The 14,692-nt window shown below is 48.6% G+C and overlaps 1 protein-coding gene across 6 annotated transcripts in view; it reads right to left on the bottom strand.

Annotated features, from left to right (window-relative positions):
* The window catches only part of LOC144135548 (serine/threonine-protein kinase Sgk1-like), a 34,040-nt gene that overhangs the window by 11,811 nt on the left and 7,537 nt on the right, over positions 1–14,692 (bottom strand). For 5 of the 6 annotated variants that reach the window (XM_077668201.1, XM_077668200.1, XM_077668199.1 and 2 more), the window contains 9 exons: positions 14,466–14,666; positions 14,176–14,273; positions 9,112–9,248; positions 7,720–7,805; positions 6,535–6,610; positions 5,996–6,127; positions 5,244–5,323; positions 4,292–4,403; positions 2,284–2,352 (listed from right to left, as the gene is read on the bottom strand). In XM_077668201.1, the coding sequence (XP_077524327.1) occupies positions 2,284–2,352; positions 4,292–4,403; positions 5,244–5,323; positions 5,996–6,127; positions 6,535–6,610; positions 7,720–7,805; positions 9,112–9,248; positions 14,176–14,273; positions 14,466–14,666 (991 nt within the window). The remainder of the gene's footprint in view (positions 1–2,283; positions 2,353–4,291; positions 4,404–5,243; positions 5,324–5,995; positions 6,128–6,534; positions 6,611–7,719; positions 7,806–9,111; positions 9,249–14,175; positions 14,274–14,465; positions 14,667–14,692) is intronic. The other variant, XM_077668203.1, reaches the window with a different exon arrangement.

Here is a 14,692-nt window from a genome sequence, read left to right on the forward strand (position 1 = left end):
GCACACAATATGTTTGCACCTGTAACTCCACCTTGTTTGTAAATTTTCTTGCTTGCTGCTCACAGATAGAGGCGATTAGATACGTCTGTTACTAATCTCAACTCGTTGCTTCTTTTCGTTATCAAAATAGGGCTCAAGACTAATAATCGATTACCAGAGTTTATGCCATGAACACTGTCTGTAAAGAGGCCAATGAAACTTGGGTGGTTTCCTAGCAGCTTGGGTGGTCTCCTAACAGAACTAAAGACGCGGATATCACAGCACCTTTCGTGAAAAGTCGCAAGAATGGCAAAGTTGTCCTTATTCGGTTCACACTTGACAGCATTTTTCCTGTGATAATTCACTCTCATTGCTTGTAAACTCTACGCGTTGTACTGCATTCTGTCAAGCCTAATTAACAGTAGGATACTGTTTTTAAGTGTCTAATCTCCTTATCTGTGTTAATGTTGGGCAGCACTTACTTCTGCTACATTTATTCTGTTCTAATGTAACGATTGCCTCTTGCACAGTGCTGCAGTGGACATACTGGGCTACTTCTCGCTTGATATGGTTTTGAGACAGACAAACTGCAAATGAACGATTTAATGAAGTGAAGAAGGAGCGAATTAATGAATAAATTTTGGGCAGTGTTGCGCTTCATGGCGCATAAGAGGCTAGGACTATCGATAGTCTATGTTTGTCTAAACACAGGGGTAGGAATGAATGAGAGTGGCAGCTTAGGGGATGAATGAGTATACCGTTAATGAATAAATGTCATTTGCTGCTTGTCAAGCCTGTTCAGGCTACAGAGTTTCGCGAATTACATGCCTTCAGAAGCGTATAACTACGTATGTGATTAAGGCGCGTCTCACCCCATTATTTTATTTTGAGATCTTCATAAAGATTGCATGTGTGTTGTATCACAAGAGTCCATCTGCCCACTGCGGGCTCTCCTCCAGCGCCTGCGCTATTTTTGCCATGCAAGCGTGACAAATTACAATTTCTGCGCTTAAGATATCGCACAGGAAGTCCGTGTCCCACTCCTGCATATATAGCCTCCGAATATCACGGTCTTGCAACGCGTGAAGATCTCATGGCCTCTCTAAGCACGTTTCTGTCTAGCCCACTAATCAACACCTATGCGTGCGGAAACCCGTCATTCGAGGAGCGTACACGAACTGACAGAACGCACACCGAGGGTGGCATTTAGCCCTCGCAGCTGGTCCGGATGCTGGGACAGCTCTTAACTGCGGCTTGCACGAAGTGCGTAGACGTGACCTTGCAAGTGCAAAAACCGAAGTACGAAATGAGTAACATGGTTAGTGAGCATAGCGCCCTGTCTGTGAAATATATATCCATACGACATCCCGGAAGTAGATTCACGAAGATGACGAATATTGCCTCATGTGGCAACAATCCTGCGTAGGACAGCAATTTTGGGCTCTTAGACACGTGGCTAAGGATTTTTTCTATTATTTGTGTGCAAAACTCGGGGTGCGCTGGGGTACGACGCAGCTTGTCAGTGCGCTATTTAATTCGCAGGAAGACGCCGCGTGCAAAGAATAAAGCCTCCGAATCGAGAGTTGTTTGCCCATGCAGAGAACTGGTTGTTATCTGACGCCGGCGCCGTCGCATTCTCGTGACGTTGCGGTGTTAACAAGGCCAAATATTATGGAGCGTGTGTAGGTCCAAACTAACCCGAGTAACGAATCAAGATGTTACTTTATCCAAGCTCTCAGCTTATAGTGAAGGAGAAATGAATAACGCTTCCCAAAGAAAATGGTGGTCTGTACGTTGCTGACATACCAAGGTCGGTCGAACAAGCAGCTTTGAACGGCACGGAGGCAGTCAAACGTTGTTCACGAAATATGTTATGCACTTGCTTCTACGCCGGCTTACTTCGAATTTGATGTCGAAATAAGTGGACAACTTACATCGGCACCAATTTACTTCGCTATTGACGTTCAACTTCTCAAGTCCTCCTGGGGGTGACAACTACATTGACACCAAGTTTCTCTCACAGTTTGTTACTTTGTGGGGACAGACTTCTCAATCAGTACATCGCACAGCGCAGAATTTTTAGAGATAGCCGTCGTTTAACGGGCAGGCTCACAGGAGTTTCGGTCTGTTCATCCAAAAGTATAAACTACAGAGGAGGTTAACTGTCATAAGGGAAAAGGAAATGTGCCCGAATACAATTTTTTCTTCAGGATTTCATCTAAAACAGCGTTACAAGGGTGAGTTTGGAATAATTCTGCGCTTGACAAAATGCGAGGTTCGACTCGCTATGTAATCACGGCTTACTTCCTCCGCTAGGGGCCGCTTCATCTCTGGGGTTCCGGGATCCACTTCGACCGACTTGGCGCACATCTCCTGGATAAAGCATTGTGAACGCACTTGGGTTAGAAAAGCTCCGAGCACGAGGGAACTTGTTGTTACATTTTGAAGAAGCTGGATGAAACTTTCCGCTATATGTTTGCAAGGACGAAATCTAGGTGGCCGCGAACTTCGCAGCAGTCGTCGCTTCTGGCGATGACATTACTGGCTACCCGCACTAGACATCGCTTCAAGTGGCTGCAGCACACCGCGCTTGTAAACGACCATCAGGCAGGCGGAAGCTCGCACGTTCAGGCTAGCACGAGGTCTCATCGCTTCCAACGTATACGAAAAAAAAAAGAAATCCACTATACTGGATTTCTGTAGAGGTGTAGGTATACCTACACCTCTCGCCTGAAGTTGCGTTACCGTCTGGGATGCACCAGATATGCGATGATGCTATGCCTCCGAGGTTAAGCGTCCACAGCTGAATGAAATACAATGCTTAGTGCTATTTACAGCCTCTTTCAAAGATTCATAGACCTCTTAGCCCGTGAGTTAACCAGTCGCCCTGCTTTGTAATGGATGCTTCTTTGCACTCCTGTTGCAGCAGACCCTTTAAAGATCTCGCATCTGGAGCTTCCAGGATCGTAACTGCAGCCGCACCGTGAGGATTAACGACTGGATCAGTCACGCGCGAAGTGATTTGCGAATTTTGGGAAAACGCTGCGTTCTAGCAAAAAGAAACGCATAGCACCAGTGCCATTTCTTCCTGGCATTATAACTTGGCAGTGGTTGTAGCTTATTACAGGACGGAGGAAGTACCGATGGTTACTGGACGCACATAGCAGGTGCCCAGAGGTTCTGCCTGGAGCCGTCGAGGTGTAAGCACGGAAAATTCAGACGCATTGGGGACAAGTATAGCCTATAAGGAAATAATTTTGGCACAGTGGCTACTTTGGTCATTATTGTGTTGATCGGAGAGATCAGTGCTGGCGGCGGGCCCTCTACGGAACTGCTTAAAAACATGGTCTTTTGTTTCCGCAGCTAGAATTGCCACGTTCGCTCTCGGCAACGAACTTAGTCCTTTCTCTAGGCCCTTGTTGAGGTTTGTGCTGCCAAGAATTCCTTTTTTTCTGTGGCCTATTGACGCGCAGGATGTCCAGCGATAAAGGTGATGACAGCTTCTAAAATGCAGCCTCATTCGTGTGCTGCGCAGCGAAGTCAGTGAATTAATTGTGCACACTCGCTTTGTAGTTACTCTCCGAGGCCTCGAGTATGAATGGACGTCTCCGTACTTGCTTTGACGCGGGCGCTGCTGTGCCAAAAGTTGCCTGAAGACACATGTTGGGTGTCTGTTATTGTGTACCAGGACGGGCTTCGAACGCTGATACCACAGTCAAAGGTGCGAGCATGGGGACATGTTCTCTGGCGACAACAATTAAGCGTTCAGAAAGCAATAAAAACTTGCACTTCTAACCAGACTTTCTGCACGTGCTTTCAGGCTGCTGACAACTTATTGTACAGAGGGCTTCAGCAAAGCGCTCCAGCAACTCTGGCTCAGTTTGATTCAGTACCTTAGCTGTTACTTACCAGACTGGCCTAGGGTGGTCGACTCAACTTCAGAAAATATTTCAGAAACTGGCAAGCTACAGTTTCAGTCTCGCGAATAGAGCACTACCAAAAGAGAGAAAATACGTTTTTTTTTTTTCAAATTTGTTGTTCGGCGTGGGACGCATGAAAAAAAGTTTTCAAATGAATCGCAGCATGAATGAGCACCTAGCATCCGCAGACCCGAATTTCATGCGCCGTGTGCACTTAAATGCCGACAGCTAGGCCACCGGGCAACTCCGAATTATAACGCAGCGTAATGGTTTGGGCAAGTTGATGACACATGCTCTGGGAAGAATGGCGCGGCAGCGAAATACGCGGACGAAAGAACGAAAACAAACACGCAATAAGATTTAAAAAAGAGACAGGAAACGTCGTATGTCACCTATCATTGCCCTCCAATCGACGGTAGAGAAGAATTTGTGCTGCATCATCTCCTGGAAGCCACTGTTGCCTGGACCACCGCTAGTACGGCACCCGAGGCGCATGGAGGGGTCCTTGGGAATGAAACAGTGAAGCCATTAGGCACATGCAGTCGAGATGTCAATTTTCTTTGGTTCGCAGCTAAAGAGAAAAATATTCTCAAACATCGCGCCTGATTGCTCGCGCTGGAGTTAACTGTGGAAAGACGCCGAGAATTGCGGCGAAGCAATACCACTGTGGAAGATAAGAAAACGCGATTCACCTTTGCCTGCTTTTCCGCTGCTTACTATGCAGACAGGCCATCTGGATTTCCGATACCCTTATCTCCCGAGTATGCACTGTAGCAAAGTGTATAGTTAAGATATTTTCACATGATAAAATATAGAGCGGTGGAGCCAAAGCGGACTATTGGAAGGTGTCGAATTGGAAGAAGACAATTGGGTACACGGAACATGCATGGCAGGGAAAGTGACATAGCAGTACACTGTTTACAGAACATCGTCACGAGTTGCACAAAGACGTCCCCTTAGAGCTAACGTCTTCAACTCATCTTTTAAAGGCAAAATTGTGCGCAAATCTATCACCGTAAGTCCACTCTAAGTAGGACGATCAGGAGCTGCTGTGCTTCTCTGGAGGAGCATTGGAGATCGAAGCGGCACGCTCTAAACGCCATACAGATTGCCTTATCAACATCGTGGTGCTGGCTGATTGCGCGCTCGAACAAAAATGCTCCACAAATACTGCTGATTGCGTAATAGCTCCGGACAAATAAAAAGGCAATAAAAAGTTGTTGAGCGGAAAGGTAACAATAGGAGCAGACGATTCTTTACTCATCTTCACTTTTTCTGCAATTGATTTTGTTAAGGAAAAAGTAGAGGCCAAAATATAGGGTGTCGAATGTTTGCACGTCTTACCTCGCGAAGGATCTCCTGAAGGATGTTGTACGCCTCATCAGTCAAGGAGCGAGGGAACCGTAAAGGGGCCGCCAGTGCCACTGTGATGCACACAGATGGTGTTATTCGCCCGTTCATCTATCTTGTGCTCTACAATTTTATACGATAATAAACTTTACAACATCTTCATAGCTTACAAGGCTGCAATGCTATTAGGTTCACGCGAACGATAATACAGCGCCTGCGTTTTCCAATCTTTTACGAATAGCGAAAAGCAACTCGACATGGGCCAGTTGGTTGGCCACACCGTCAGGGCGAAAACAGGCGTGAAAAAAGCGTTAAGGTGAGCAGACTGCTTGTTCGTTTCTGTGTCCTTTCTAATGGCAAACTATTTCACGGTGCCACCAAGTACGCATGCTGAAAACCATTTTTAAATTTAGAAAATCATTAAACTACTGTCGATCAGCCAAAACGGACCGGGAAAAACCGCACCACATTTTGTGACAAAATCGTTGGCAGACTGCCGTTTTGCATCCGAACTCTCCAGTTCCGCCCCTTTTCCGACAGGCATGACGGAACACCGCTTAGCTTATCTCACTGCACTGCTCGCAGGAAGTTGCACGTGGCTGCGATGTCACTAATAGCCGAAGGCAAGCACAGTATTTTTGATGTGTTCTTAATTTTACATTTTTTCTTTGTGTTTCTGCAGATATAAATTTGGAGAGAAACAATTATTAATGCCCAACGTGCTGCAGGACTTAAAAACCACTTACTGGAATAACGAAGCTCCCGCCGCGTTGTCTGGATGTTGATGTTCTGCTCGGCCGCGTACTGGGAGAGGGGAGTTTTTCCAATAAGCATGGTGTAGAGGACGATGCCAAAGGACCACCAGTCGGCCCCGACACCTGTAAACAGCCGGCGAAGTTCGTGCTTCCGTCATAATTTTCATATAGTTTTCCGCTCCAGATATTGACGCTTCAAGCTCCCCTTTCCTCGGTCCCTAAATTGTTGCGCTCGTGCTTAAGAGCGTGATCCCTGTCTTCCCCTTCACATTTTACGCAAAATGCGCGTTAAGCGGGCTTTCAGTAACTACTCAGTCGTTCCCGGACCGGGACCTTGAGCTGCGACAGAATCGAACAGCCCTGTGACGCAGTCAACTTCATGATAGAATAAAATCTGTAATCTCATGCATTACCAATATCTCTGCCCTCATTGTACAGTTACGGCCACGGTTGGATAAAGTGACTGACTGGGGTGGGTGGTAATGTTCCGTTTTCCTGCAGTCGTGATACTCGCTTTAGAGTGCACTCACCGTAGTGTTCCCGCCTGAGCACTTCCGGCGCCATGTAGGCCAGCGACCCGCAGCGATTCCTAGCCTCCAGACCCAGCTGTGAGGAGAAGGGATAAACGAAGCAAGAACTCATTTACAAAAAAACCAAAATGCTACTGATGCATGCAGCGAGCCACGTAAAACATAAGATAAGCCCAAGTGAAACGATAGCGGTGCATAGAATTGCATTTTAGGTTTTCCTCGGGCGTTTTCTCTCCTCCCTTAAAATAACATGCGAAGGTCCCTTTGAGTTACGTCGACATTTTTTGCAGCTGCAGCAACCAGGATAGTCGCAAGCACGTAAGCTGGCACACACGATTTCATGCTTAGTTCAACAGACCACGCTGCGCAATTGACAGCTTTTGAGCCTCTCTAGGCATCTCTGATTCTGTGCCGTCGAGCCTTAGAAAACGGCCACTTGTTATAACTGAGTGGCCCGCGTTGTAGAAAGCTTCCGTTATGGTAGCTATAAGTGTAAACCTAGAAGATTTTCGTCGCCCCCGAGTACAGACTTCAAGAAACCGCACACATATTTTGGCTGACTGGCGACATTGAAATAAAAAAAAACCCAGGAGTTGAAAGTCCCGAAGCGACACGTGGGCTATGAGGGACGCCGTGAGGGTTCCGGATTAATTTAGACCACCAGCGGTTCTAGATTTGGCTTGAGAATCCTATTTGGTGCAACGGTTCGCGGCCACAGAAATGGGACCAGCAAGAAAAAAAAAACGGGAGCACATGGCATAACGTCCTCAAATCCCACCTTATGCACAGCAGGGCACCACAGCTTTGGAAACACAGGCACCCAATAGGTTTTTTTTTCTCCTTGCAGCCTAAGGATGCAGCCAGAAATAGAGCGGTGCTACTCCGCTGCTTGCGCTAGCCGCGCTGTGCACCTCTTAGGCTGGGCGTCCAAGCGCTCGTCCTGTGTTGTTTACGACGGCCTAGTATTTTGCGGGTCCTCTCACACCCCTATCCAGTAAGGCTTTCCCTTTGAACACTCTCGCACAGCGGCACTCGGAATGAGTATTCAATGCGTGCAACGGCTTTTTAAACAAATTTGACATGGTGGCCTAATAAGGTCGTAGATAACACTTTTGCTTTGACACCCATTTCAGGATTAGTGCACCTCTGAAAATATAAAGTGACGAACTGAATTCGATATCTGACCTGGCAGAGACCGAAGTCTATGAGGCGAGCGTTGCCCCGTTCGTCCAGAAGCACGTTGGATGAGCTGATGTCTCGGTGCAAGTAGCCTGCGAAAAGAAAGCACCTGAGGGTCGCAGAAGTGGATAGAACGCGACAAAAAGTTAAATTCGCCGTCGTGGTTAGCGCAACTTGACGACATGTAGGAAGTAGTAACCTACGGGTAGCGTTGCTTCTTTTCGAGAACCCCCCCTCCCCCCCCCCCCCCCCTTAATCCAATAGCGTCGACCGGTTCTCATGACTTAGATGTCAATCCCCTTGAACGTGGTAGAATGGCATCGCATGAGGCTGGCAGGAGCAATGGGATAAACCGCGGATTAATGTTTTAAACACGACATCACGAGAATCGGTCGACGCTATGGTCTGGATGGCCTCCTGTGAAGGGCATTTGCCGCTTAGTTCTGGAGTTTTATCTGACTATAGTCTCAGCAGTGCACATCAGACAGACACTTCCTCATGCATGCAGGCTCTCACACGGCGCTGCGCTGTAAAACAGGTGTATTGGGGGCGGTATTTAATGAGAGAGTGTGCATGCAGCAGAGGCGAAAAAAAAAAGCTAAGACCCATGACCTGAGAGTAGTTGCAGGCTCCCTATAGGACAGTACTTCGCTTTCGAAGAAAAAACGCAGCGGTCTGGGCCTGGATTCAGCAATGCTCAGGTTCATTTACCGACCAGTGAAGGTGCAACTACACAATCACTACACCATAAATTTGCTTCTTCTGCGCCTCAGCTAATGTAATTTTAGCGCTTTGCCAGCTTGAAGCGACCGCGTAGCATTTCTTCTTAAGTTAGAAATCGCCAACGGTAATTATCAACAGTAATTATTTGTAGAACTGCCGAACGTAGCGTGGCGTCTACAAATCCAAGTTATTAGCACTTAAAGAAGTGAAGTTTAGCCATCTAAATGTTTGAGGTAACAGATACTTCACTAATCGCTATAGCGAACTGCTAATGGTGCGTTGTTTGTTTTAGAAGAGACTGAGGTATCTTAGCCACGTAGCCAGGAATTTTTTTCGGGAGGGGCCCAAGGTAATTTGTTATCGCGGGGGAGGGGGGGGGGGGGAGGGTGCTGACCGGTGCGTGCCCATGCCAGTAAGAAATTCGCCTTAGATACGTGCCTGTGGCTGAGGTATCTGCACACGTAGTGAAATACTGCGTTAAGAACTGATGCTCATCAACAAGTTTCAGTATTTTATACCCCACACGTTCTATTTTGTCAAAATGGGGCTAAGTCAGCGAGTGATGTGGGGAGATATGGAGTTTCACGTGTCAGTGCCAGGACAGGAGATCGAGCTCGAAGCCTGCTTGCTACTACGGAGCGGAATTCGCGCGGCCAACACGCGAACGCGACTTACCGGCTGTGTGGACGAAGTTGAGGGCGTGGGCCAGCTGGGCAGACACCAACTTGGCTTTGCTTTCAGGCAAGGGCCCCGAGCGTCGAATTATTTGGCTTAGTGTCCCCCGGGGCACGTACTCCATGACAAAGCACCATCTGAATGCGGAAAAGAGAGTTTCAACGATGAAAAGTCATTTACAAGGAAAGACGCTGTTAGCGTTGCAGCAACGTAATCAGGAGGAGTGCATTTAATTAGAAGAGAACGTTTGTTATAGCAAGCGGGGATAAATGTAGAATGAATAATGGCCATGCTGTCAGTAATGCTTAGCGCCAGACATTGAGTTCTTCCAAACTGCTTGACCGTAAAGTGGCGCTGCGGTTGATCAGCCAACGTGGGTAGAGGCAGTGATGCCGGGAAGTGCACACTTTGTATTTGGCTTGTCTAAGTTTGGCAGAAGATGGAGATTCGTTCCTAGAATACCAGTTTTCTCGGGACAGACCTCTAAGAAATGGCTGGCCAATTTCTACGCGAGTCTAGTAGTAAAGATCTCTTTTTGTTAAAGTTATTAAAGAAGTCAATACACGCACAGTGGCGAGCATCGTGGCGCAGCTACTAATTCCGCAGCTGAAGTCATGTTTTCGGTATAAACCTAGCCAAGTCAATTAAGAAACGTCCACTCCCCGGTATTTCCACGCTTGAAAAGACCAGGATTCTTGAACGTCTCTTTAACTGTGAGTCAACTGTGGACTATTGTACTTGTATGGAAATATTGAAGGTAATCGTCCACTCTTCCGATGCGTAGCCGAATCTTTCATTTAAAGTTTGTCCATCGCTCGCATCGAGTAGTTATGAGTGCTCTAGAAAACCAAAGGGAAACTCTTTTGAAGACAGCAAGAATGTTAATAGCAAGAAAATGCAAGCCTGCCGAGGGATTATCTGCGGATGTATTGATTGTTACAGTGGAATAATGGAATTAACAGCTTCCGGTTGGAAAGTGCGCGTGTTCAAAATCTCTGGGCATATGAAGCGCTTTTGAAGAAACCCGTGTAGACGGTGGCGCGCTTTCTCCCTCTAGGTAATTTCGAGAAGCTCTACGTCGACAGGGGACAAGCAGCTGAGGCCACCGTAGCAGCGACTGAAGCGCACCGTTGACCTGTCTCGCGGCGTCGCTCTGGCGGTCGTTGTCAGACGTTTCTAGACTTAGGAGATTTAAGCCTCTGTCGCCAAATGGATAATATTATAATGAATATGCAAAGAAAAGAATTTTCTTCCCGAATTATGTTGTATGCATGGCCGCAATGCGTTAATGCTTGAAAAGTGTGCTAGCAGCCCAACTCTTTAAGACTGGTCATGTAGATCCTGTAAGGCAACTCTAGTCTGCCTCTTCCGCATCGACTCGACGCCCGGAGGGCAATTGCCTCAATTAGCTGCTCGTAAATGAAGTTTGGCATACCTTGAATAAGCTAAAATCAGGACTGCAGTTCCTAAGTGAGCACTGTACTGCGCGCTAGCAGTGACATGAGACAACAAGACGCACGCCAGTGAGTGCTGTATTGTGTACAGCTCGTCATCATTTGCTCTTGAATTAAACGCTTCGCGTAGTCACAGTCTTTCCGGTATGGTGCTCAATGTCTGCATCAAGAATTGAGTTCTTGATAGCCAGCGGATCTGGATGCAGCTCAGCCACGACATGGTTATATGCCTTAGCGCGCGCTTTCGTAAGGCCTTTGCAGGGGGACAGGTCGTCGACTACAATTGCTATGCCGGGTGTTTCAGCAAAAACTTACAAAAATTCATAAAAATATGAAGTTTGAATTAAAAAACGTTTTCAGGAACAAACTGTTAGCCACGGTGGACAGCATGTTAGAGTGAAAATGCTCATAATTAGGTTCCTAATTAACTAATTTTTGCTAAGTAGCTTCTAAGTTAGCACAGCTTAGTGGTTAGTGGAAATCTCAAGTTCGTGGCCATTGACAAGGCGATGCCATTTCAGCTTTTGAAGCCAAGAAGTAATTCTAAAGCCCCGCAGCACTAGCAAATCCGGTGGCTTTTTTTCGCACAAAACCGAAACTGAGTGCATGAGGTGCACAGTTAGCTCGCCGCAAATGCGACGTCCTCGAGATGTGCTGCAGTGACCATGGTGCCCAGTTCGAACTGCCTGCGCTTTTGTAAGACGTCATGCACATTCTTTCGGTTCGCGGAGAGCAACAAAGCGAAGAGTACCGTATTTGCTGGGCTATAGTCGGCGGACTATACATGTTTAAAAGTTGAAATTTTCATTGTGCGCACTACCTATAGGTGCGTTGTATGCATGATTTAATTTTTTTAAATTTCCCCCACGTAAAGCAGCTGCGATCACGGTTAGCAAAAATGTGTACAAGGTATGCGTTGAAACGCATCCGTCCGTCCCGTTCTAGCATGCTAGAACTTAAACGAGGAGTGATCGAAGACAGCGGCGCTTTTGACGACGCGGAGAGACGCAGCTGTTGCAGCGCAGTCGCAAAGACACTGGCGACTCAGCGACTGGCTGCCGCGCCCGCGATTCTCAGTTCATAGCAGGTGAATCATTGAGAAACGTCGGTGATTCTATGGCTGATCATGAAGTCTGACGGGGAAATCTATGCACATTGCATGCGCATAGGCGCTTAGAGGGCGCTTTACCGCACATGAACGCTCTTTTGCATGAAGGCGGCCGTAAGTCGCCCCTACAGCCCTTCACACACCGACAGAGACAGAGCCCGGTCGAAGCCGCTGCTCTTCAGCTAAAGAGTATCGCCATATCACAGGTACAAGCCCGTTGTGCCAACCGCGGTGCGGGCAGGCCACTTCTTCTCTGCTTTATTTTTCTCGCCCTTTCTAATATATACAGATACAGGCTGCAGATCGTCGATGAAAGTAAATATAATAATAAGACGCCGCCTGAATGGGCACCGCTCCACAAAAAAAAAAAAACGAGGCGCATGACCTAAGGGCTCATTTCACAGCGAAAAGCTATATGGAGGTTAGTCCGAGCAAGCATGAGATAAGGGAGTGGAAAACCCACACCTACAACGCAGCACGAGCGCTCCTCACGCGCCCGTGGCCGCTTCTTCTTTGCGTCCCAGAAAGGAGGTCGCGCGGGGCATGTAGCTCTTACACTTATTCACTTTAACTCTTTCATGCTCGTGAGCACGAGATGAAGCGTCGGCAACGCCAAAATACAGCCGTAGGTAAGGCGGAACGCGAAAGCACTAGGCTTCGCGGCAAGCCGAACATTGCCGCTAGGAGGACGCAGCATATGTTCGGGAGTATCGCAAGCGTAAAAGGGAAGCATCAGGGCCTTCTTGCCCCACCGGCCGTGGTCGGACCGTCGACCGAACCGCCGCCTGCTAAACGTATGCTAACGGATGACCAGCGTTCTCGCAAATTCAAGTAGCAGCGGGAACGCCGCCGCGGGGACAGCCTTTCACTGAATCGTTTATTTTAAACAGTACCTTGGTCGTTTAAGTTTTTTTTTAGTTCCAGCGCAGCACGAGAGGACAGCCTTATCGTCAAGTTAAAGCAAGTTCGAGTGTTCGTCTCGCGTTTAATCGTAGCGCGCCTCATCCAAAAGGTGCCTACAGGCCACCTTAAAATGAAAACTTCCAAGCACCAGGAGCGACCTCTCATATGCAGTACAGTTCTGAAATCAAAATCTACTTTAGTTGCCCGTCTGTTAGGCAGTGCGAACTGCAGACACGGTATAGAGTTGCCGACTCATCGATGTCTGCCTAGGAACCATGCATTTCGCCACTGCGAAATAAAAAATTAGTGGTGGCTTAGCTCTGCTATGGCTAGTATACGTAGCGAAAGGAGACATTAACTGATGGAGCCGAACTGATATCAGCCTGTGAGTCTGTCAGTTGTGGCGAACAGCCCGAGAAATGATTTCGGGGTGCGTCGAGTTCATTTCTCGAAGCCTACGTTGCTGCCGCAACCAGCAAGGCCTCTCTTCTTCCGCGGCTTGCAACTGACGGCCGAGCGCATTGACTCCTGCATTCGACCCCACGCGCATGCGCAGTAAGGCGCATAGCTAGTCGTGGCGTCAACGCGCAGCGGGGCAGCGGGCGAGGCGGTGGAGTCAGCGGCGCAGCTGTAACGTCACGCGCGGCGCGCCTGTGGTGAAACTCGCGCTTGCGCAGTAGGAGCAGATGGCCAAGACAGGCGAAATCGCTCCGGCTAGTGTAGTGTAGCTTTCGCTGCAAAAGTGCCGCAGCCCTCGAACGCTCTCGGGGATTCGGTTTTGAGATCGAGAAGAATTCTACCAGCGGCAAGTTTTCGTCTTTGATGTTTACTCGACCGGATGAAGCAGCCATGGCTGGCATGCATGCCTAAACAGCGCAGTGCACCACCCTAAAAGCCGTTTCGTTGGCACGCAGCTTAACGCGGCTATCGCGCGCGACGGCTAATAGCCTTACTGCAGCCGGCCGAATCTCCAGTCCAGGTTACAGTGAAGCAGCAATCTGGATGCGATTCGCGCTGAAAACATACTAAAGGTGTCATATCTTGCCTGCTCCGTACACCACAGACATGGCGACTGGCGTCACAACGCCGCCGCGGCGCGGCAGCGCTTTCCACACGAGGTCTTAACCGGTTCTGGAGCCCCTGGAAACAGCTTTCGGAGCGCCATATTCGTTCTCCACGCGCTGCCAGCTTTAGAACTAATGAGGTTGTCACCGTCTAACGTTACGAGCGCAACGAGCACCAACTGTTTCATTGTATGCATTTCAGAGAAGCGACAGTCTTGAAAACCCGTTTAAGCTTTCCAAGTCTAATGGGTTCAAGCACGTTTTGTCTGGCGGCCAGGGAGGCCTAGCCCCGTACACACGCAGACACGTGGCGCGGCCTTCCTCCCTGCAACCGCAGATCACCGGTCATTTAGCACCAAGAAAGCGACAAGGAACGCCATGAGGACTGAGCGTGCGTTAGGGCAGTAGCCCGGTGAGGGCTGGCCACGTGTAAGTAGAATGGCCAATATTCAACCTCTATTTGCTAAAGACATCGTACTGTTCCTCTATCTTGGCGTGCAGAACGAGCAGCATTGCGATGCAAGTCCACACTTACGCCTTTGTAGTCTCGTAGTAGGCTTTTAACGTGGCCACGAAAGGGTGGTGCGAAACAGCCTGCCATGCCATACGCTCGGCCTCCACGCGTCGTGCCTCCTGGACAAAAGTATAAGACAAGAAGTCGTGAGCAGGAACCATCGGCACGATTTAAGATAGCAGTATGCTGTGAACGCTGCAGAGCAGTCTCCAGTCACGTTAATGCCACTAACACCGACACTAATGCCGCTTGATCGCCGACCACGCGTGCGACAATCGATTGCCGAATGAAATGCGAGCAGTGCGGCTTACCTTTGCTTGTTCGCGGTGGTGTTTTTCGATACATTTGAGCGCAGCGAGCTCTTTCGTGGCCTTGTGGCGCACGAGGTAGACGACGCCGAAGCTGCCCTTCCCGAGCACCTGCAGCTGCTGCAGGGAACTCAGGCGCCAGTCGCTCGCCTCGTCTGGGTTCACCCAGAACGTCACGTCGTCCACGTCACCCAGAGAGATTTGCTGGTCGTACGAAGACAAAGAACAAG

This window comes from Amblyomma americanum, chromosome 1, assembly GCF_052857255.1.
Source record: "Amblyomma americanum isolate KBUSLIRL-KWMA chromosome 1, ASM5285725v1, whole genome shotgun sequence".
Lineage (NCBI taxonomy): Eukaryota > Metazoa > Arthropoda > Arachnida > Ixodida > Ixodidae > Amblyomma > Amblyomma americanum.